This window comes from Anabrus simplex, chromosome 9 (assembly GCF_040414725.1).
Source record: "Anabrus simplex isolate iqAnaSimp1 chromosome 9, ASM4041472v1, whole genome shotgun sequence".
NCBI lineage: Eukaryota > Metazoa > Arthropoda > Insecta > Orthoptera > Tettigoniidae > Anabrus > Anabrus simplex.
In genome coordinates, this window is record NC_090273.1 from 8528536 (window position 1) to 8554251 (window position 25716).

Genomic DNA, 25716 nt, shown 5'->3' on the forward strand with positions numbered 1-25716 from the left:
TCCGACTTACCACCCGGAGGCAAGTCTGTGCAGGTAAGTATTCCAGAAGTCTGCGCGTGTATGGGGCCCCATACAGTATAAGGTCTAGTTAGTGCAGTGGCAGCTACTCCTTATGAGCTGCAGCTCAAGAATTGTTTTTATCCAACTAAAGAATACCTTTTCTTTTCAAAAATGAGCCTATAAATGAAACAAGATAAATATTAAAAGCATTCTCTTCTTAACTCGTAGTCTTGAGTTGAGTCAAACCAGAATGATGAAGCCACATGGAGAAAATACTTGTGCACATGTATGATGAAACTATGGCATAGTGGATACAGTTTGTCACATTCAACTCACCTGTATGCCCATGGAGATGCCGATCAGCATGCCGATGCTCTGAGAGACAAGTCCAACGAGGAGGCAGACAACGAGGAAGAGAGTCAGGCGATAGAGTTCTCGGGGCTGAGACGTTAGGAAGTACGACACCAGTACATAGCACAGAGTACACAGCAACTGTAAACAGTGATAACATGCCACTATCAAGAATAACTACTTCTGAAAAACTGTAGGTGGATCATCAAATTAAATTTGAAAATATCATGTCAAAGAATAGTTTAGTTTGTTGCCCAAGAGAGTGAGCAGAGAGCTTGCTGTTCTGACTGGAACACATAACAGTTCAATGAAATACAAAAGACTGGGAACTTTTGAAGATGCGATATGTCAGACGAACGTAAAGAAGCAAACGGTACAATTATTTTAGTCTAAAAGGCATTTTAAGCAGCAATTGTATTTCAGGACATTAAACTAAAGTCAAATTGTAATTTAGAGGGAAGGATTGACCAGTCGTAGTCCGCCTGCCAATATTATTCATAGCACACACATTGCATGTCCATAACCATTTCAGCTTCACAGTTGAACCAAAGGCTAATATCCATCAATATTTTTATCGGTGTTCATTTGTTTATTCTTCTAGCCTAGCAGGGTTGTCTCTTCCGCACATTTGTCTCCACTTTGCATGATCTTCATTCTTGACACGACCACTTCCGTGTCTTCTTTGACTCTATCAAGCCATCATTTCTTGGATTGTCGTTCTGGTCACTTGCCTGCTATACCGAGTTGTAGTGCTCTTTTAAATCCTCGCCTGTACCATCCTAGGCCAAAAATCTTTCTTACTTCGACACTGGTGACATGATTTTTTTCTATATAACACTTTTCCACCTTATCAATACTTTATTTTACTTTTGGTTTTTGGGTTTCAGCCGTAGAGGAATTTTCCGATCAGGTAACACCCCAATCGCCTGCTAGGATTTCTCCTGAGCTGCATGCGTTCGCAATTGAACTTCCCTGAACATATCATCATGTTATGTATGAGCTTCAGTGCTTGAATCCAGATACCGTGTTCAAGTGTTGCCCACCACTCCAGATATTCAGATTTGGAAATTCTCAGTTTCACTCCATATGCACAAAGATGATCTTTCCAGATCTGTGTTTCGTGCTTTATGCCCTGATGTGTTTTGCTCACCAACGTGACATCACAGGCATTCGTAAGATTCCAGGGATGTTGGATTTGGATATCTGTTGTTATCATGGAGCATGGGTGGCTACTGAGGGGTAGTGATAGAGTGGCACTTCACCAATTAGTGTTATCAGAATTATTTTTAACATTTTTTGTTTCCTTGGTTTTAACAGAAACATATTTGTGTAATTTTGTACCAGTACAGCACAGGACTCTTACTGCTCTGACAATGAGTAAAACATGATTGTGACCACAGCAACTGAAGAAGAAAAGAGAACTACATTTCCGGAGGCAGAGCCTAACCCGCTACAGCTGGTCTGAATGAGGTAATGAGGGAGAGATAAGTTTCTTCTTCCAGTGTGGAGCACACATCCTTCTAAATGTGAATCCTGTGTGTTTCATTAGAAACAAACTCTATTTTATATGCCGATTTCCACTGAAAAGATATTAGAATTGCTTCACGAGGATAAGGACATTCTACGGATGCTTATAAATTGTTCTCCCTGTCTCCTCTACAACAGCGTCTGTGGAAATAAGGACTTTTTGGTCTGAAAGGAATGCAATTTCAGTAGAGACCTTTGGAATATTTCAGTTCAGAAGGAATGAAGAAACAGCCGTTCTACTGACGTGTGCGTGTTGTAAGAGGTGGCTAAAAGGGGGACAGGGGCTCTCAACTTGAGAGTGCGCTTCCCCTAGCTGAGTCTGGCATTGCATCCACTTGTGTCCAGCTCCTCACCTTCATCTTTCCTATCAGACTTCCTTGGTCAACTCTTGTTCTTTTCCAATCCCGATGGTATTCGAGGTTTAGGGAGTCCTTCATGGCCCTTGCCTTTCTTTGACCCATACTTTCATTGTTTGAAGTGTCAGACCTCTTCCATTTTCCCCTCTGACTAGTGTTAACAGAGTATGGTTGCCTAGTTGTACTTCCTCTTAAAACAGTAATCACCACCACCACTCACAAGCTCGCAGCATAAAGGAGCGAAGGACTGATTCGGTATACGAGAAATATGGGATCAATTACTAAGATAAGCATGTGAGGTTTTCTTTCGGCCTACTAGCTATTCACCTAACTCCACAGCCATGAACCTCGAATGAAAGGAAGGGGTAATAAAGTTGAGCCTTTGTAAACATCTATTCTGATCTTGAAAGAGGGCGAAGTTTGAGACATGCACCTCAGTTTACTAGTGATGTTATGGTAAAGAAGCTGCAAACATTGGATATAAACTTCTGGTAGACCGTGGATTCTTAGGGAGTTTATGTACAATTCTGTCCAAGGCTTTTTCCAATCCCAAGAATGTTAGATGTAACGATTTTCTCTTTTCTGGATGTCTCTTCACAAGCAGTCTTACTGCATGGAGGCTGCCCACTGTTGTACAGCTTTTGAAACAGACACACTGATTTTTATTGACCGACAGTTTTGTGAAGGCACTGATTGTTCCAAAATATGTTCAAAAATGTTCATTATGACATAGATGACACATTCATTAACATCACTTCTGTGCTTTTCCAAATAGGTACAATATTGTTTGTAAGCCAAGTTTTGGGCACCTTGCATGTTTTGATGGTCTCAATGAAAAATGCTTTAAGAAATTCTGCTCCTATTTTTTAAAATTTGCTTTACGTTGCACTGACACAGATGATCAGATAGGAAAGGTCTAGGACTGAGAAGAAAGCGACCGTGGCCTTGCCTGATGTAAAAATGGGAAACCATGGAACACCATCTTCAGGGCTGCCGACAGTGGGGTTTGAGCCCACTATTTCCCAAATGCAAGCTGACAGTTCGATGACCCAAACCACACAGCCACCTGCTTGCTTCTGCTCCTCTTACTGCAGCTTCTACTTCCAGAGTTGTGATCAGTGGTAAAGGTACAATTATCGGCTGATGAATGAGTATGGGTGGGTGTGGGTTCTCATCATCATCATCATCATCATCATCATCATCATCATCATCATCATCATCATCATCATTATCATTTCCAAGCTCCAGTTTCCATGTATGGTGTACAAGTGCTTACCACTTCTTCCTATCAAAGTATAGTTTCTGTCCCTCTATGTCCTCCCACCTGGCATTCATCTTACTGACCTCCGATTTCATTGAGTCTATCCATTGATTCCTTGGCCTCCTAACTGGCCTCTCCCCTTTCACTTCTCTGTCAAAGTAATTCCCTGCTGTTCTTGTTCTGGCCATCCTCATAACATGTCCAAACCATTGTAGCCTGCGCCTTCCCAAAAGCTCGGTAACCAGCCTCCTTTCTGTTTGTCTCAGTTCTAGTCTTGTCCTTCCTGGTCTTTTGGTTAATTTACTGTTCCAATGAATTTCATTTCTGTTGACTGGATTTTACTAATCTGCCTTGTTATGCAGGGTAATGTACATGTTTCGAGTCCATATGCGGGAGCTGGTATAAAACATGGTATTTTATCATCCCAGAGTAGATTTCTCACTTGAAAATAAAATTGAGAAGCTCTCTGAGTCCTATTAAGTATTTCTTGGTTACTGTGTTATCCTTTGAAATGATACTTCCAAGGAATTTGAAGTTAGAAACAGACTGTAACAGAGTTCCCTCCAGGAAAATGTGCCTCTCCTGTTGATAGTCATTTCAACATTTTTTGTTTTACTGATTTTTAGTCCATATTCTTTAAACTTGCCATTCCAGAGATTTAGTTTCTCCTGTACTTCTGCTTCATTTTCTCCTCAGATTGGAACATCATCAGCAAATATTAGAGTGTTAGGCTGTTTGTCTTCTCTGCAGGACCCCTCTTTTGGTTTCAAACCAATCCGATTTTCCATCTCTACTCGGGCACAGCTTAAGCACTTTTGATAAAGCATCTTTACTTTATTGATCAAGAAGTTTGGCACACGTATACCTTCTAGGCACACTGTTGTATATCCTCACTAAGTTCTTACCATATTCCCAGTACTTCTTTGTTAGCATTCTGATGGCAAATATCAGGTCTGTAGTGCTTTGGTTCTTCCTAAATTTGAGTTGCTCCTCCTCCAATAATATTCATAATTCTTCTTTCAATTATCTTCTCCAGAAGTTTAAGTGAGTGAGAAAGTAGAGTGATACCCCCTATAATTTCCAGATTTCTTCCTGTCTCCTTTTTTATACAGGGGGATAATGATACCTTTTGTCCAGTCTTCTTGTATCCTGTTCTCTTTGCAGATGACAGAGAGTACTTCATACAACCATTGTATCCTTGTGCTTCAGCTGCCTTTATGATCTCAGCAGTACGGTCATCAAACCCTGGAGACATACCATTTCTTATGTTCTTGAGCTTAGACTCTGCTTCTAGCCATGTTAGCTGGTGTTGTGCTTCATCTCTTGCACTTAAACTGCAGTCTTCAGAGACTTTGGGCTGATTGCAGAAACAGTGTTTAGACGATGTCTACGGTTAAACAATGCCTAAGTATGGCTGCCGCATTGCAGAGATGTTATTTATCACTTAGACACTGTCTAAAACCGATGCTCAACTGCTCATGTTTAAACACTGCCGAGAGCACTGTTTAATCTCAAATGAGAGGAGTGAATCACCATCAGAGGTTATGTACCATGAAATATGTAATTTGTATTATCATGTTGAGATGATTCGGGGAAGAAAGGTTAGTCTGACGGCCTCTCTGTGGGTCGCCCGCTGCTAAATCGCAGGAATTCACTTGACATGTACAGGGAGGTAGAGCTTAAAATAAGGTTTCGCTTTAAAAGAGACTTGTTTCTTGAGACTAACAAAGGGACAGTCCGGTAATTGTCAATTCGAATACAATTCTTGGAAACCGATATATTTTATTATATGCAGGGGGTAATTTCCATGGAATTATAGGTCACTTCGACTACATACATATCAGAGTTACGTGTCCCGATCGTCAGAGGGCTGTCACATACACCAACCAGGAGGGATTCACTTATATTTACTGCCAAATAAACACACAGAATAGTGAAAACTAAAAAATGGGTTGTATGGGTTTTTTTATATGTATAATCGTATAAGTTTTTAGCAACTATCAGATAGGAAAAGGCAAGTGGTGGTGATGGTGATGATTATTTTTTAAAGAGGTCCGGGGAAGAAGAGCCATGGCCATAATAACAGCCCTAGTATTTGCCTGGTGTAAAAATGGGGAAACTACGGAAAACAATCTTCAGGGCTGCCGATGATGCGTTTTGAACCTACGATCTCCAGAATGCAAGATACTTCTATATGACCCATACAACACACTCGATTACACATTACTATTGCTTCATCTTCCCTTTGTCGAAGCTACCGTATTTATGAGTAGATTACACTCACTGTAACAACACTGTAATGAAGGCTACACTTCCCCATACGGTGGCGTGGCACTTTAGTGTCGATAATATTATGAGATTTAATTTCCACCAAGATACTCTTATCTGAGGGCAAGTCATGCTCATGCTTAGCCATATTTAAGTAATGTGTAGGAAGACAAACAATTGACTGGCGTTCGTCGCGTGCAGTGACAAATTTCAATGGTTGCGACAAGCAAAGAGTTACATGAAAGATACTTCTATCTCCATTTTCAAACCAATAGTGAAACTTTAAGCGATGTCTAGTTAAACACCGACTGCATTGTTTATGCAATGGAAGATCGTGCTCAATTTAGACGTTGTTTAGGTAGACATTGTCTAAGGCTTAAAATTAAGCATCGTTTCTGCAATCGGCCCTTTATCTCTTTAATAAAGTATTGAAGTATCTTCTCTGATGCCTTGATCTGTCTTCATCAGGTTCCCGTCATCTGTTTCCAGTTCAAGGATATTGCCATGCTCACTTCTTCTGTTCTTGACTACTTTATAAGGCAACTTCCTGTTACTTTCACAATCTGCTGTCAGCCTGGTAGTGAATTCATCCCAGCACTTTTCCTTTCCTTCTTTAATCAGTCGCTTCATAAATAATTTCATCTTCTTGGTGGACCGATTTCTGTTTTTTGTTATCAACCCTCTTCTTTGCTGCATTTCTTTCTTTCACAGCAGTGTGGGTTCTCCTCATTCCTTATATTTTCAAAGTGTTTCTTTCAATGTCACAGGATTTTCCTCTGCTCATGTAGTAGGTGGTTGTTGCTGTCTTTCATGTGTAGGACATGTCCAGATGTCTCGATTTGGCTAATTCGTAGATCTTGTTAGCTTATAAAGTTGCTCACATGTAGGTACTGTGTAATGTTACCATGCTCATTATTTGTTCTCAGAGTACACTCAACGTAGAACAGTCTAAACAAGCTTACACACCACGGTATTCTCCTGAGCGTGACTTACTCTACCCTCATGTTAGCTTTCTTACCTGAGCATTCTAATATCATAAATGATATTTTACACAGAAAAAATAATTTACTAGAATTACCCAATTGCTACCTAATTTATTCAACAAACTTAAAGCACTGTCAAATCTTTGCATTTTTTGTAACTCCACAAGTTTATTTCTAGAAATAATGAACCATATTTGCCAGATGTCAATTGGGAAGGAAATGCGAACGACAGGAAGCATGACCAACAAATGGCAAATAAGTTAATATGGGAAGGACAGCTGATTCAGAAAGTGATGGAACCAACCAGAGGGAAAAATATCCTGGATGTCGTGCTGATAAAACCAGATGAGTTCTATAGGGAAACTGAAGTAATAGATGGTATTAGTGATCATGAAGCTGTTTTTGTGGTAGTTAAAAATAAATGTGATAGAAAGGAAGGTCTTAAAAGTAGGATTGTTAGGCAGTACCATATGGCTGATAAAGCAGGCATGAGGCAGTTTCTAAAAAGTAATTATGATCGGTGGAAAACGGTAAATAAAAATATAAACAGACTCTGGGATGGGTTTAAAGAAATTGTTGAGGAATGCAAAAACAGGTTTGTACCATTAAGGGTGGTAAGGAATGGTAAAGACCCACCTTATTATAATAGAGAAATAAAGAGACTAAGAAGGAGGTGCAGACTGGAAAGAAATAGAGTTAGAAATGGCTGTGGAAGTAAGGAGAATTTGAAGGAACTTACTAGAAAATTGAATCTAGCAAAGAAGGCAGCTAAGGATAACATGATGGCAAGCATAATTGGCAGTCATACAAATTTTAGTGAAAAATGGAAGGGTATGTATAGGTATTTTAAGGCAGAAACAGGTTCCAAGAAGAACATTCCAGGAATAATTAATGAACAAGGGGAGTGTGTATGTGAGGATCTTCAAAAGGCAGAAGTATTCAGTCAGCAGTATGTAAAGATTGTTGGTTACAAGGATAATGTCGAGATAGAGGAGGAGACTAAGGCTAAAGAAGTAATAAAATTTACATATGATAAAAATGACATTTACAATAAGATACAAAAGTTGAAAACTAGAAAAGCGGCTGGAATTGATCAGATTTCTGGGGATATACTAAAGACAATGGGTTGGGATATAGTACCATATCTGAAATACTTATTTGATTATTGTTTGGTCGGAGGAGCTATACCAGATGAATGGAGAGTTGCTATAGTAGCCCCTGTGTATAAAGGAAAGGGTGATAGACATAAAGCTGAAAATTACAGGCCAGTAAGTTTGACATGCATTGTATGTTAGCTTTGGGAAGGCATTCTTTCTGATTATATTCCACATGTTTGTGAAATTAATAACTGGTTCGATAGAAGGCAATTCGGTTTTAGGAAAGGTTATTCCACTGAAGCTCAACTTGTAGGATTCCAGCAAGATATAGCAGATATCTTGGATTCTGGAGGTCAAATGGACTGTATCGCGATTGACCTGTCTAAAGCATTTGATAGGGTGGATCATGGGAGACTACTGGCAAAAATGAGTGCAATTGGACTAGACAAAAGAGTGACTGAATGGGTTGCTATATTTCTAGAAAATAGATCTCAGAGAATAAGGGTAGGTGAAGCTTCATCTGACCCTGTAATAATTAAGAGGGGAATTCCTCAAGGCAGTATTATCGGACCTTTATGTTTTCTTATATATATAAATGATATGAGTAAAGGAGTGGAATCGGAGGTAAGGCTTTTTGTGGATGATGTTATTCTCTATAGAGTGATAAATAAGTTACAAGATTGTGAGCAACTGCAACGTGACCTTGAAAATGTTGTGAGATGGACAGCAGGCAATGGTATGTTGATAAACGGGGTTAAAAGTCAGGTAGTGAGTTTCACAAATAGGAAAAGTCCTCTCAGTTTCAATTACTGCGTTGATGCGGTGAAAGTTCCTTTTGAGGATCACTGTAAGTATCTAGGTGTTAATATAAAGAAAGATCTTCATTGGGGTAATCACATAAATGGGATTGTAAATAAAGGGTACAGATCTCTGCACATGGTTATGAGGGTGTTTAGGGGTTGTAGTAAGGATGTAAAGGAGAGGGCATATAAGTCTCTGGTAAGACTCCAACTAGAGTATGGTTCCAGTGTATGGGACCCTCACCAGGATTACCTGATTCAAGAATTGGAAAAAATCCAAAGAAAAGCAGCTCGATTTGTTCTGGGTGATTTCCGACAAAAGAGTAGCGTTACAAAAATGTTGCAAAGTTTGGGTCGGGAAGAATTGAGGGAAAGAAGAAGAGCTGCTCGACTAAGTGGTATGTAATACCAATATAATGGTCCGTTATTGGACATTATAAATTTTCCGGCTAACTCATTCTTGGTTGCCTGCGTTTCGCCCTCGTGTGCTAAGTTAGGCTCGTCAGTTGGGACTTTGCACACCACCCAAGACGCAAGGCTAGTGCATACCGTGGAGGCCACTGCATAGGCTACTTGAAGCCACCAGCAGTGCCAATGCACTATGAGAGCTATGTCTCATTTCCAAAAATTGATGCCTGCCTGGCCATCAAATGATGTAGATGTTGATTCCCATTGGGAACCTAAAATATTTGTCCGCATTATAAATTTTCCAGCTAACTCATTCTTGGTTGCCTGCGTTTCGCCCTCGTGCGCTAAGTTAGGCTCGTCAGTTGGGACTTAGCACACCACCCAAGACGCAAGGCTAGTGCATACCATGGAGGCCACTGCATAGGCTACTTGAAGCCACCAGCAGTGCCAATGCACTATGAGAGCTATGTCTCATTTCCAATAACGGACCATTATATTGGTATTATAAATTTACTCATTCAGGACAAATATTTTAGGTTCCCTATGGGAATCAACATCTACATCATTAAGTGGTATGTTCCGAGCTGTCAGCGGAGAGATGGCGTGGAATGACATTAGTAGACGAATAACTTTGAATGGCGTTTATAAAAGTAGGAAAGATCACAATATGAAGATAAAGTTGGAATTCAAGAGGACAAACTGGGGCAAATATTCATTTATAGGAAGGGGAGTTAGGGATTGGAATAACTTACCAAGGGAGATGTTCAATAAATTTCCAATTTCTTTGAAATCATTTAGGAAAAGGCTAGGAAAGCAACAGATAGGGAATCTGCCACCTGGGCAACTGCCCTAAATGCAGATCAGTATTGACTGATTGATTGAACATTTATTCTGTGTGGGTCACAAAAGACACCAAATAAGTCATCACATCAGGAATGCTGCCAAAATACAAATTACATTAAATTCAAGTGTTTTCATACCTGCACAGGAGCATCAGCTACTGTGAGAGCCAAGTAGTAAGACTTGAGGGAGTACCAACGGTTGAAGTATTCTCGGATGAGAATGGGGAGCTCCAACGGAACTGGAAAGAAAAACAACAATACTCTATTAGCTGTTTGGAATTTTTTTATTTTAAGGTAGCACTGGAAAGAAACAAACTGAGCAGAGTGGCCGCTTAGGGTATAAAGCCAAGCACTGTATTCGGGACGCATTGTTGTCAGCAATCCCCTAACACAAAACTGACAAAAATCAACATTAGACATTATAATCGATACATTTCTCCAAAAATGTGATAAAAATGCGTCGTTTTATATGATATGTCGTAAGCAATGTTGTACTGAGCAATTTTTTAAATACAATGCTTAGCTAGCATTTAGACGGGACAGTTAGATTTAGTCGTTACATCCAGAATGTCGTTAAAAGCAGTGTCACAATAAACGGTTTCGACTGTAGTTAAAATCTGTGCCAACAACAGCAAACTAAAACAGATGCTATGAAATGGAAATTGGCAGGAATCAGACGTTCAACACAGGGAGCAAACAGCAAATCATGTAAGATAACAAACCAGGAAGAATGGTGACCAAAGAGAGAAGAAAGATACAACAGGAAGGCAAACTGGTTGAAGCATGCTCAAGCTGCCAAGCACTGTATGTTTTGTAAACCAGCTATCAGCTTCCTTCCCTATTTGGACCAGATTGTGTCAAGCAGATCCCTCATCACCATATCACCCTCGAAAAGGTTAGGAACATGGAGATGGTTGAGGACAAGACGATTCTAGCATTTGCAGATGATGTAGTGATTATCGGTGAAACGCTGGTTCAGGTTGGCAGGTACATGCTAGTTTTTACAAACAGTAAGGAAATTATGGTTGGTAATCAGTATCTACGTTACCATCACTATAGGCAACCACACCTTCGAGCGAGGAGAGAGCTTTAAGTATGCAGGGTCAAAAGCAAAAGCAAGGTAAATAATGACGTAAGGACAAGGATAACAAATGTAACACGAATTAGTTTTAGTTTAAATTACCTTTTTACATCACATTTCATATTCCAACAAAACAAGATCCATCTATATATGACCTTAATACATATTTTTTCTAGAGGTTTAACCTTGCACTAACACATGAAATGTTTTCGGCGGTCCAAGGTTAGGAAGCCGATAGGATTGGGATGGTGGCATCTATGGCCTTAATTAAGGTACAGTCTGGTGAGTGTAAAAATGGGAAACCACAGAAAACCATCTTCGGGGCTGTCAACGTCAGGATTCAAACCTCATCTCCCAAAAGCAAGCTCAGAGCTATTCGACCCTAACCACATGGCCAACTCACTTCGTGTGACCGTAGGAAGAACAGTCCTGATACGTGATTGCTCAGAAATGGGCCACCCCAGACGAAGGAAGAAAACAATTCACGCTTTTGAAAGAAAAGTTCTGAGGAAGATCTATGGTTCACTCCAATGTCGTCATTGGCTGATACTCATATCCAAGTTTATGTTTCTTGCTTGCAATTCTGTAATTCATTGGTCCCTTCAATGCAGGTGGCGTTGATGGCTTACCGGAACAATTCTAATATAAAACATGCAGCCACACGTGTTGCATCCAATGGAATGTGGGAGCCGATAAGATACTTTTATTTACATGTAGCTTTATGTTGCTCCGACACAGATACGTCTTATAGTGACAATCGGATAGGAAAGGGTTAGGAGTGGGAAGCAAGTGGCCATGACCTTAATTAAGGTACAGCCCCAGCATTTGCCTGGTGTGAAAATGGAAAACCACAGAAAACCATCTTCAGGACTGCCGACAGTGGGGATCGAACCTACTGGATACTGGCTGCACTTAAGTGACTGCAGCTATTGAGCTTGGTGACGTGGTAAGATAAGATAAAAGAAAAGAGGGAAGATTAATAGACATTTTGGAAAACCTGGCATTGGGAAAGAAGACAGCAATAAATGCATCGTGTTGTGAGAGCAGAGGATAGCTGTTCAGTTCTCAACCAGCTGCGAAGCAGAATATTGTGTGAGGACCACTTTTGATGGAATAGCATGTATATCGAATATTTGTGAAATTGCTTCCTTTAAACATGCTTCATTTCCCATTTATGAACTGACCTACTGTAATGGTAATTTTTAATGGTTAATTATTAAGTAGGTTTTACTTTCTGTCATGGACCTTTAATTGCTTTTCAAGTACAGTATTATTATAATAATAATAATAATAATAATAATAATAATAATAATAATAATAATAATAATAATAATAATAATAATAATAATAATAATAATAATAATAATAATAATAATAATAATAATAATAATAATAATAATAATAATAATAATAATAATAATAATAATAATAATAATAATAATAATAATAATAATAATAATAATAATAATAATAATAATAATAATAATAATAATAATAATAATTTTTACTTACAGGTGAGGATTTTGGAGGAGAAGGCTGTAAACTGTAGGAACATGATACAGAAGTAGAGGAAACCAAAGTTATCCTTCACGTAGGCTGCATCATTCCCAATGTTGTAATAGAGCATCCCTATGACGAGACCAATCACCAGGTGCATTGACAGACGAGACTTGATCAGGAACTGAAAAAAGAAACATGTCAACTGTGTTACTCACTACAAAGCTCTCACTGAGTTTCAGTATTCAGCCGCACTGTCCAGCCATTAAATTCTAAAATCGGAGACAGATCACAGTTTACACAGAACTGAATAAGGTTTGAGAATAAAATTTCCTTTTGACTCACTTATCTAATCATACAAAGAAAGATAGGAACATGAAAAGGGGCACATAACAGGATGAACACAACTAGGAAATAAGATGACTCTCTCTTCCTCAGTCCAGCAAGCAAAGAGGCTCTCTTCAGATAAAGGTGAGCAGCATGTACTATTTTAATCACATACCAGTCCTCCTGCCATTCTTAAATCTCTGCTAGTTTCGGAAATTGAACCCAGATCTTCCAGCACTCCAACTAATATCACTAACTGTTACACTACGGAGTTAGGTTGCATACTCGTCAGCATATGGGAGTGTGGTCCAGTGGACAAGAACAGTACCAACGCTAATTCATGCTCGAGTCCTGACACCACTGTTGATAAACTTAACCGTGCCAATGGGAGAGCATATGGTTGGAAAGAATCATAAATTTACAGATATTTCTAATGACATGGAATTAATACCTTCAGCCAAAAAGGGACAATTCATGAATGTTTTAGAAAGTTTGGAATTTATCTTGCTCAAAAAAATGACTTTGAATTAAGTTTAAATGAAAGAAGTACAGATGAGAACCTACTATAGAAACTAGTGTTCAAGAAAAACCTGACGATCTTAAATTTATTTAGGTATACTCGTTCAACATCATCAAAATATTAAAATTTTATGTACCATACCGGTAATGATAATTTCACAATATTTCACTAATGTTTGTTTATTCATTGATATGGTGAATTATGATATACAGTAATATTTCTTTAAATTGTGGGTTAAACAAAACATGGTGTTATATTGTTTTTATTCTTTGATTAGACTTCGCAGATGAAGGGAATGCATAATGTTCCTGAAACATGTATGAATGAATAAATAATTTTCAATTATAATAAAGTGTATTGACAAGGTGGACCCAACACAAACTATTTTAAATAGATTCCTGACACACCACAGTGCTGTTATGCTCTGCGAGTTTCCCTTCCTGACAGAGCTTAAAAGAACTGCACACTATATTTTGAAATCTTACTGCAGCAAGAGACCGTAAAGCATGCAAGAACATTATGTAGAAAAAATATTATCAAAACCAAAATTGAATTAGATAAGGAGCGATTATTTTCTAGGTGGTCCTCATACTTATTTAACTTGTAATCTTCATTTTGTTCAACTTATAACTCACACTGTCCCGCAGATTGATGAGAAATGTTCGTTTGATGAGAATTGCAAACTGTGTCAGGAACGTTGTCGGATACTGGCTGGTGAACCTGCGAAGTGGTAACGGTCGCTCCAACTGAGGTGTGGGTGGCATCTTTGGTGAAAATACTGGAGTTCTGAGACCATTCGCCATTGAAACTGCAGGCATAATGAACACTTTAAGTAGAATCTTACAGTTATGTCAGCAATTAGTTAAGTAAATTCCTTAATGTTACTGTGAAGTAAAGTCAGTAGAATTCTCTGTCAGAAAACTATGACAAAAATTGGCTTTTACATTCATTTGGATGCCTGTTTCATACACATAAATTATAGATAAGGATATAAAACATTTGGCAGCAGCCTTCGTCAGTGGAGGGTGGAACGGGAATGGTGGTGATCATCGTAGACAAGCGGATGATGTTCTGAGGTAAAGACAAGGAACAGTGTTAAGGATGGGTGCTTCCATAGACCTGGAGGGCCGGAGGATAGGAAGATCCAGGTACTGCGGTGGCTGCAGTCTCTGTAGTTAAGCTTAGCAGAGTGTGTACGTTAGATGAAGTGCACTCACTACAAACCACACCAGGCTCTGGTTCTTTCTCCTGTAAGCACAACCACTGTCTAATATAACCGGCACAAGTCGTCCAACATCATCTACCGGCCAGATTCAGAGCAGACTCTGCCCAGCTTTCTACCATGCCCTGTAGCCAAACTGTGACAGTTCGTTGAAACTAACACAGGGAAAACATTTAATAACATATTATACACAAAAAAATATATCATTCGATTAAAAGCAGGACATCATCAGATTATATCCATTCACACTTTTCTTTTTTTCTTTGTATAATTAAAAATTTATTAATATTGTGAACAAGTTTAAAAACATTTGCATATTTTGTGAACACTTTCTAATAAATGTCAAAATGTCCTCCTATTGTGCTTCCTTTCTCCTCACCATAAAAGTGTAATTTAACAGAATCTGATGGTGTTCTTTGTCATTCTCTTATTAAATGTTATCTTTTCAGGTATTTTCTATTTGTTAATCCTGCATTAGTTTCGACAGACTGAAAAAGTCATGGTTATAGATTAACTAAGTCAAAACTGAACAAAAAATGGCTTCCACTATAACAAAGTTGCAGATGTTTCAGTTTTCCTTCGACATTTCAATAATAATAAACTTAATGATATTTGCTTTACATCCCACTAACTACTTTTTTAATGATTTTTGGAGACGCCAAGGAGCCAGAATTTTGTCTCGCGGGTGTTCTTTGACATGTCAGTAAATCTACCGACACAACGCTGACGTATTTGAGCACCTTCAAATATCACCAGACTGAACCAGGATCGAACCTGCCAAGCTGGGGTCAGAAGTTCAGCGCCTCAACCGTCTGAGCCACTCAGCCTCTCACCTTCGACATTTCAAAGATCATCAAGATAAAAAGAGCCATGTGTCTTATGGGCATGAACGCCACCACAAACTGTAGCGCATGTCGTAGCTTCATCTGCGAGCAATACATAAACATGTGGACTCATTCTAATATGCTGTAATAATTAAACTAATGATTCTTAGTTCAGTTGAGTAACTGCTAAAATATAACATTCTACTGCATTGACTTCATATAAAAATATTATCATTTCATAATATATGATCAAATAATACACCTAACTGTATATACAGGGCTTAAGTATCAGTTAATCTATTAAGGAACCACTAAGTAACCTAATGGAGCACATGTGTGGCACGTGAGTGTTCGAGTTCAAGCATGAGTGCTGGAGGGTTAAAGAAGAATCATATTGAAATATCATATTCAGAAAAGTACTGATCAGAATGGCTATGAATGGAGGAAAAACTCTGACTTTCTGTACCTGTGAAAGGGAGGGATGCTCGATCTGTTGGTCTCCTCCTCCAGTCTTGACATTTTCCGTTCTCCATAACAGTGACAAGTCCTTGTGTATCTCCGTGTTCTCCAATCAGCACTTCCAATACTGGAACAAAACAGATGCAGAAGCTTTTGTAAATCTTAAACAAATTAAAGCAATGAAAGTTAATCAGCAGTGAGTAGCCTGTCATGAACAAAACAACACTTAGAACATGTGGGACAGCCCCACACTAAGAGAAGTCTGTAGCAATGTGTAGGATTGTCATTATAGTGATTAAGAATTTGTTACCATTCTCCCAGAGTGAGTGGAAAGAAATGCCAGAAAATCTCACTTAGGGTAGCTGCTTGGAACTGGGGATCAGTTGGATGAAATAAAATACAATACAATACAATACAATACAATACAATACAATACAATACAATACAATACAATACAATACAATACCTTTCTCTCTCTATTTGTAAACTTAAAATTTGCCAGTAATTAAAAGTCACTTTAATAGAAAACAACACGTTAAAATATGTTGTTTTTATTACAAACAGAATAAACACAATGACAGGTCAATGTGGACTCGGACAAACATGAAAACACACAAAAGCAATCTCCACATTTTCTAATAGACAGGCTCTCCAGTTCTTCTCAGTCTCCAACGACTTCATTGTCAGATCACCGATGTTGACAGATGTGGGAAGTGTGGGTTAAGAAGAAAAAAGAGGAAAGAGACCACACATTTGTCCCGTGTTCCAAGTCTTTTATCACCTCTATTCATCGCTTTGACAATAACCAATTCACATGTTCATCTTGGTCACTCTCCCTACTCTCTTCAGCCCTCAACCACTTCCATACACCACCCAGTTTTAGCTTAACACAGTTACTTTCTAACCTGCCTGAGTATTACTTTAGCATTTTTATAATTATGCTAGCAATGACCGGCAGTTTTGCACACGCAGATTTCCTTCCAGTTTTATGGGAATTTCAACCAATAGTTGCTTGCATCCGAGATAACAGCAGTGCTTCTTCAGTACTCCATGTAAACAGTAAGTGAAGCCCGTCAGAGCAGGAGCAGCTGGCAGGACTGATACGTGACATCCCTCGGGCAGACAACCGAGAAAAACGTGAGGAAGTTTGGACCTTGTGTTAGCTAGTTATCTCTCCTCACTCTTTGCCTCCCTCACCATGCAAGTCTCTCCTTGCCTCCTTAGCCAAGACAAGTGTGCGTGTTTTGTCAGACACTCATGTTATTGATAGAAAATACATGTTCCTCATTGTGTAGATCAATTTCTGAAGAACTTGGAGATTCTTACAACACTGATCCATGCATTTTACCTACAGGAGGAAATAACCATTCTAAGGGTAAAAGAATTCCTAAAGTCAGTTGTGTGATTCCCAAGATTAACTTCCACAAAACAACAAACCCTCTCTCTTTATAATATTGGTATAAAATACTAACAAAAGTCTGCTGGGTTGTGGTATGGTGGACATGGCAGGCCCCTCTCTCCCAGGAAGGGTACCAGACCCTTGACACTGCCCTGGTAGACACACTGCCCCTCGGACAGTGCGTACAGGTGGTCGAACATCTCGAACAAGGTGGCACTGGGCTGGTGGATGGTACACACAATGGTTCGTCCTTCTTGTGCTAACAGCTTCAGAAGAGAGACGCACTGTTTGGTGGTTGAGCTGTCCAAACCACTGAAACAAATTCAAATTTTCCTTCTCAAGTTTCAAATCAACACAGAAGGATTAAAAAGAAAAGAAATAAAGCCACACATTTGTAACAAAATCCATCAAGTATAGATCAAAATATGTTTAATTAAACTCAGTTACCAATCAATATTTAAACCATCAGTTTCTGTTAACCATCACTTCAGGCGCATATGACCTTAAGGCACGAGACGTGCAGTGCACGCTTCCAAACAAAGTGGAAAATGCATCATTTAATGTGAAATTATTTTATACTTAAATTATTTTATACTTAAATTATTTTATACTTAACACAGTGGATTGTACACTGCGATTTATTTTACATGGTTAATAATATGAATTAAAGATCATTCTAACAAACTACAAAGGCAGTTGAAAATTAACTCGCTTTGTTTCACAACCAGGTTGGGAGCTGCGTACCGCGCTGAGTTTGTATGTGCTGGCTGGAACTCGCACTCAGCTTCAGAGTTGTTTGTAATGGGAGTAGTGGAGAGAGAACCAGTGAGTGAGTGAGCTACGAAAACAACAGATCGACGATTGAGTTATGTATGTATTTGCCACAATTTCTATTCTTGTTTCAATTTAATTCAGTCCTTTTTACTTTGATTTTCTTTGATGGAATAAACCTTGTTGGTTGCACATTTGCATTTCATTCGAGTAGCATTTGGACTCTTATTAGTATTATTTTAAGAGTTGCATAAAATGAATTTCATTCTAAAGCCCATATTGTCGGACATATATTTTAAAGGTATGGTCAATATTCCACCTTTTAGTATTGTAAAGGTGGAACATTGACCATACCTTTAAATTATTTTAAGAGCCTGATTTCCAGCTCATGGTCTTAGTCTTTCGGCCTTTCGCAGGCATGGTTCATAGTTTTGTGCTCGCATATTATATTCTGCCGATTTAATTATTTTTTTTTTTTGTTACCGGGGAGTTACGCGAGGGTGGGGTCCAGTTCAAATCAGTCAAAGAAATGTATGTTGACAATTGGGCTGCATTGATGGTAGAATGTGGTCTTGGTTCAAGTACCATGAGCTGGAATATTGCTTGTTGTTTAAATAGGACTAACATCGGCCCAGCTGGAATATTATTTGTTTGAATTTCCTATGATGATGCCTTCTCTTGATTACCTAATAACAACTGTTGGAAATGCTCACTCCACAAAACGTTGTTTCATCTCCTCAGGAGTCACATTCACCGACGACTTGGAAGTCCAACGTGTTTTGATCAGGTGGGCGTGGACTACAAAGGAATGGCTCCACGTCCACCGACCTAGTGCTCAGAATGACGGGAATTAAGGTGCTCGTGGGCAAAAAGACTGAAATGTGCATGAAATACATCCCTTGAGATGCTTGTGGCATGTCTTCTATGTTTATCGTTATTACCATTGGTTCTCTGCCTATCAGCAGGTTTTCACATGCATTTCCCAAGCCGATCTGTCTGCCTTCCTTTCAGTCTTCCAGTATCTTCCATTAATGTTCACACTGTCCTCTCAACTTTTTCCCTGCACCTTTTCCTTCCAGTGCCTGTGTTAACAAACATTTCCTTCGTAAACAGTGTCTTCTTTCTCTTTTGAGTGCTTTCCAGTATTGTCATCACTTACTCATTTGATCTTCTCCATACTCACATTTCAAAAGATTTCAATCTTCTTTCTGCTGCCCTTCTCAAATTCAAAGTCTCAGACCCATAAAGAGCAAAGCACCTCACTAACTTCTTCTTAAGGTCTATATTCAGTGCCCAAGCCTTCGCTTCCTTGGCCACTGGGATCCTGCTCTTCACCTCATTCAAACAACACAGCTTCCTAAATATCTGAATGCAGATACTTATTCTATTTCTTCACCTGAGAGAACTATCTTTGCTGTTTCATCCTACTTCTTACTCATGATCATTGCCTTAGTCTTTTTCTTTGTTAATTTTCATACCAAAGTTTTCACATGACCTGTTCAATAATATTCATCATTTCCTCAGTGTCTGCTAGGACCACCATGCCGTCAGCAAATCTGATGTATTCCTTCCACATTAACACCTTGCTTACCTTCATAACAACTTTGAATTATTTCCTCAAGGTATATATTAAACAACAACCTTGTCTAACCCCTTTATCAGTTTTGCTTTCTTCCAAGAGAGTGCAATATCTCAGAAATGATCAATTTCCAGACTCATGTTTATGTAACCTTTCTGTCTGTACTGCAACTGTACCATGTATTTTTGAAATAACCTGCATGAACAAAACAGAGGAAGAGGCATATCACATATCAATCCAGAATTTTTCACTAAAGCCTTCACCAATGGAGACTAAGCTCAACATTCTGGGTTTATTTGATGTTTCCTATGCACGTTTGTTAGAGGTCGCTATTCTCCATTAATTTCCTATGCAAACATATTTCCCTCTTCTTAGCTTTCTTACTGGATTATTTACAATACATTTTGAGTATATAAAGACAGGAATATACTATGGTATAAACACAATGACAGGTCACAGTGGGAAGCAGGAGCAGTAGAAAACACGTTTCCACACTTTTATCATCTGTATTCATCTTTAACGTCTTGTCCCTTCTCTCTTAACTTACGCTTTGTGCATCAAGATTCAAGATCTGTGATGAAACCCTCAGTCCTGATCTAGCAATTAGCCGATGGACAACAACTGGTATTGGTGACGTGCTTGTTCCCACTCTGACCTGACAGTGTGTTTATCCTGTCATGTTACCAGTATAGTTTACCTGGTGGGTTCATCGAAGAACATCACTGGTGGGTTACTGACAAGCTCCAGAGCTATGGCAAGTCTCTTCCGCTGACCACCAGACAGTCTCCCAGTCCTTGTTCGCACAGCCTCCGAGAGCCCCAGGGCACGCAGGATTATGGCTATCTACGACAACAAACAAGTGTTTCTGTAATGTAATGATGTGGAGATGGAAAAGGTTTCTTTTAACATTTTCTCTTGACAGCTTTGGATGTCATTACACTGAAGACATTCTACATGTTCACGACACTCACTGCTAAATGAGTCACTGTCTTCAAGGATTTGCAGACACGTCTCCCCTAAATATTTTGCCAAATGGGGAGCGTGTAATACGCTACATTGGCTTGAAAGAAAAAAATACAATCTTCAGTAATAAATAAATTCAAATATTTACTGCACTGATTACAGTACAACTGTATGTTGAAGGCTCAACAGTTTTACTGTCAGCCATCACAGATAGCCCAGGCATCACCAAAGGGGCATACTAGAAACAGAGAAACCCACCAAAAATTTTTAACTCAAATAATTATAATCTGAAAGTAATTCTGTATTGGCTAATAATAACAATAATATTTAATGGTACATATTTATTGGTTTACGATATATTTTATCAGTAGTATCTGTAGAGGATAACTGAAATGTGACAACTCATCATAGTATAATGATGGCATGTGGCCCTAAGATGAACTCTAATGAAGACAGCACAAACACCCAGCCCCAAGCCAGAGGAGTTAACCAATGAAAATTAAAATTCCTAACCCGACCAGAAGTTGAACCCAGGATCCTTTCGACCAAACGCCAGCAGGCTAACCATTTAGCTATAGAGCCGGACAATGGCCGTGGTAACCACGGCAATGAAATTATTTGAGGTGAAAGTGATACCTATGCTTACTTACCGTATCGACTAGAATTAATATGGGAACACGTACCGAGGAAGCAATTAAGGGAGGTTGAAAATGTAAAAGCGAGATGCTTGAAAAAGGTTCTAGGACTCTCAAAATATGCGAGGTCGCGCTACACTTATGTACTGGTGAGGGAAATATTTCTCTTAGAGGACCTGAGATTGCATTTGCTCTTGCCATCTACAGTTACATAAACGGATCTCCTGCAGGAGTTGCAAACAAAATGGAATAACATAGACGAAGATTTTTACACCACGACGGCATACAAACCAAAGAATGGATGGAAGCAGAATATGAGCTGAGGCACTGGGTGACACGATTGGCAATGCAGGGTTTCCACCATTGAATTTTCAGACTGAAGTCTTTCTCCGAGGCAACAGTCGAGTGCATTTTTTGTTTATGCGGGGGGGGAGAAGGTGTGAAAAGTAACACGTCATGAAGTGTGTCAAAAGAACAGCATCACTGACACAATTCTGTTTAGAATAATTTGTAATGTACTCTTATGCCTTTGCTGGCGTGATGTAGTGTTTACAGTGCACTATGTCTTCTGGTATGGACTAGAATAAATTTGTTACTTTCATTGACCTGTCTCAGTCTTATCCTTGGCTTTGACAATATGAAAGTGACTGAGGTATGAGCGATGCTAGTAATGCCATTCCTTATGCAACCAGTCCCTGCTATGAATGGTGTGAAAATATCGCTCATACAGTCAGTTGGTGCATGCATTTCTGTGGGCTTGGCAGACTGATATGTAATAGCAACGTCTGGCTCGGTGAGGAAAGCAACAGGAAACTACCCCACTCCTCATTTTCCTAGTATGCCTGTTCAGTGATGCCCAGGCTATCTATAACAGCTGTTGGTGGAGCTGTAGAGGATCAAACCAGCCTTCGGGCTGAATACCCAACATTTGTACATGTGATATGATTTTTTCTTTTCTATATTCACAGCCATTAGGATTATGTGGCAAAATTTGTACCTAATCTTTCAGGAAATCACTTTAAAATTTCAGCATTTCTCAAAGCCTCCCACAAAGACTGCAACAAAGAAACTGACACTACGCTGAAAACATTACCCATTGTGACAGACTCAGACACATAGACCTATGTAAGTAGGATATAAAATGTTGTTCTCCATGGACAAAGTGTCCTTTTGTTTTGTGTCCTCTATGTTTTCTATTTATTTGTTGTCATCAGCAAAAATGAGGCAATGAAAGTGATCAATTAACTTAAGGTCTCCTTGCAATTAAAGCTTTTTTCAAGTCATTCTGAGTTTTAGTTATTTGGGTTGATACACTAAATCGGGTAGATTAGTGTGCCTTGACATCCAAATTGAAATCCATTAAAACATACTGTAAGCCGACAAGTTCCGATATTGTTCAGGTTTACTCACGTACTCATTTTCAAATATCAATTTCACTGTAGAATCACTACCACAACGTGAAGATATGTCTGAAGTACGAGGATAACTGGAACACCTCCATACATACTACCCGTGAATTTTCCCGCCTGCTGGCCATGATCATTAAGGCGTTGAAGTCTAAACGGTCTGACACCGAGGTTAGCCAGTTCGAGTCCCGTTGGCCGAAAAAATGTTCACCATCAGAATGTTGTCCGGCAGGGTAGGGGAGATAGTGGTATACAATTCCTAATCACTAGATAGCGTGCCAAAAGCCTGGATTAAATTCCAAACCTCTCCACAGTCCTCATATGAAGTGAGGGCATATGACGCTGTTGATGGTGATTCGTCCGTCGGACGGTGACGTTAAGACTTGAGCAGACCTCTTGGTGCTATTCGACAGGAGTAGGCTACGTGCCGGCACCGGATTTCACCCTCTCTCTTCCTACTATCATATATCACGTCATTCATTTCATCTCATTAACTCCTCTGATGACGTTGACATCAGGAAGGGGATCCGGTCATAAAAACCAGCCAGGATAGATTCATCTCACCTCACACCTGACCCCGTAGAGAAACGGGACAAGGGTTGCACAAACTACTACCCATGAATTAGCACTCTGATGACAAGATTCACATGGTTTTCACAACTGCAAATACCGCTCAGAAAACTATCATGTGAATGCACAAAAATATATGACCGCTATCATGTGTTATCGTGCAAACAACAGAAATCAACTCGGATACAATTTTGCAAAGACTGACACACTTTCTTTCTGTTTTAATCTGCTTACCCTCCAAGGTTGGTTTTCCCCTTCTCCACCTCAAGGCCAAGTGTCCTGGAGCGTGAGACTTTGGGTCGGGGGATACAACTGGGAAGGATGGCCAGTACCTCTCCCAGGCGGACTCACCTGCTATGCTGAACAGAGGCCTTCTGTCGGCGCGGGGGGGGGGGGGAAGATTGGAAGGGATAGACAAGGAAGAGGGAAGGAAGCGGCCGTGGCCTTAAGTTAGGTACCATCCCAGCATTTGCCTGGAGGAGAAGTGTCGAAGATGGCTGAGGTGGGAATCGAACCCACCTCTACTCACTTGACCTCCCGAGGCTGAGTGGATCCCGTTCCAGCCCTCGTACGACTTTTCAAATTTCGTGGCAGAGCCCTGAATTGAACCCGGGCCTCTGGAGGTGGTGGTGGTGGTGGTGGTGGTGGGGGGGGGGGGGGTTGCAGCTAAGCACGCTAACCACTACACCACAGGGTGTCGTATGAGTTGCGCCGAGTATAAGTTGCGCCGTGTTAAAATCAGTATAACTTGCGCCGTGGTCATTAATCATTCTAGGAACTAGAGGTCTTGTTTGGGAATTCCACAGGGAAAAGAAGTTACGTGCAATTAGACCAGTGTATTTGGAGAAAGGTACAGGAAATCGGACTGACAAAACTCTACAAAGAATGTCAAGAAGTGAGGCTGACAATTCGGAAGTGAGGGGCTCTTGCCTTCTTGAAGCCTGAAGATGTGGAAGAGGGCTGGTATATCCACGAAGAAGCGCCACAGAATCCTAAACTTGTCCAGTTTTTTGGACTATTTTGTGGAAGAATGGCTTGAAAATCATAATGTACCACAAGCAATCTGGAACTGCCACGGAAGACGCCACAGAACAACAAATGCTGTTGAAGGGTGGCTCCACAAAATTAACAGTATTCTAGGGAGACTGCACCCACGAGTTAAAGATCTCATTTTGTGTCTCAAATCCGAAGCAGAAAGCTCGAATTTTAAGATTGCCAGGAATGAACTTCATCTTGAGGGCAAAAGAAGAAAAAGAAGTTACGTGCAATTAGACCAAAGGATCTTGAGAGCAACGGAGGTCTATTTGGAAAGCGGTAATGTAAAGAAATTCATCAGAAACATGTCTTATATCCTCCAACTGGATTAGACATTTAGTACTGAACCGTTCATTCAACGGTGCTTACTTTCTAAATATGCAATGTAAATATTAGGTTTATAACACTGACAAGGTTATAGGCCTACCGAAAATTTAAATCATGTATATAGGCATTAGTTTTCGTAAGGATGACAAGGCCGAATGGCCGCTTTCTGTATTGCTAGACTTGGTTTGTTAAATAATGTCGAATCATTCAAATAATACTTAAGCGGCTGTTTTAAGTTCAACGGAGATCGTCTCAATAAGACATAATGGAACAACCCTGATAGAATGAACATTTGCGACGGAAAACTGTAAATTTCAGTTATTGTTAAGATTAAAAAAGCTTCTTCATGACGCTGATGGAACGTAGGCTTCCCCTGCTCCGGGGGTTAAATCTACGATAACTTTAGATAGCGTTTATGCTGGACAAAGCTGGCGTTCAAAATATTATTTCTGATTTCTTCATATTTATATCAGCATCACTGTTTGAAACAATTTCATTTGTCATTTATTAATCTTTCATACCCAGAGAAATGCGACAGGCCTCGCCAGGGCACACAATTTCCTTTCTTTGTTAGTGACTATGGTTCATTCTTGAGCCCTATCACTTCATAAGGGGTGCATGTCGGGGAAACGTAGGGTGAGACAGTTTTTTTCTGTTTTCACTGGTCATTCTTTATTCAACAAATTCGCTACATTCCATTTGCCATCCATTAATCTGTGTCCGCAAAAGCACGTCAGATCTCGCATTCGGCAGTATTTTCTTCCTTTAGCGGTATTTCATCCTTCATTCATTCTATTCCTGACCCTATCAGTTAGCTACAAACAGGCTGTGGATATTCTTCATAAGACTGAAAGACAAACTACGTAGTTATACACATTTCACCCACTGATATAAATACGATGCAGGTTTTCTAAATATGCAAGAAACCAACATTGATAGAGTGAATACTGAGCTCGATAGCTGCAGTCGCTTAAGTGCGGCCAGTATCCAGTATACGGGAGATAGTAGGTTCGAACCCCACTGTCGGCAACCCTGAAAATAGTTTTCCGTGGTTTCCCATCTTCACACCAGGCAAATGCTGGGGCTGTACCTTAATTAAGGCCACGGCCGCTTCCTTCCCACTCCTAGCCCTTTCCTGTCCCATCGTCGCCGTAAGACCTATCTGTGTCGGTGCGACGTAAAGCAACTAGCAAAAAAAAAAAAAAAAA

The 25716-nt window shown here is 39.7% G+C and overlaps 1 protein-coding gene across 2 annotated transcripts in view; it reads right to left on the reverse strand.

Annotated features, from left to right (window-relative positions):
• LOC136881073 (ATP-binding cassette sub-family G member 1) overlaps positions 1–25716 on the reverse strand; it is a 106940-nt gene that overhangs the window by 10437 nt on the left and 70787 nt on the right. The window contains exons 4-10 of one of the 2 annotated variants that reach the window (XM_067153685.2): positions 20270–20415; positions 17296–17534; positions 15831–15950; positions 13954–14126; positions 12487–12655; positions 10032–10132; positions 337–492 (exon numbers count right to left, since the gene is read on the reverse strand). In XM_067153685.2, the coding sequence (XP_067009786.1) occupies positions 337–492; positions 10032–10132; positions 12487–12655; positions 13954–14126; positions 15831–15950; positions 17296–17534; positions 20270–20415 (1104 nt within the window). The remainder of the gene's footprint in view (positions 1–336; positions 493–10031; positions 10133–12486; positions 12656–13953; positions 14127–15830; positions 15951–17295; positions 17535–20269; positions 20416–25716) is intronic. The other variant, XM_067153686.2, reaches the window with a different exon arrangement.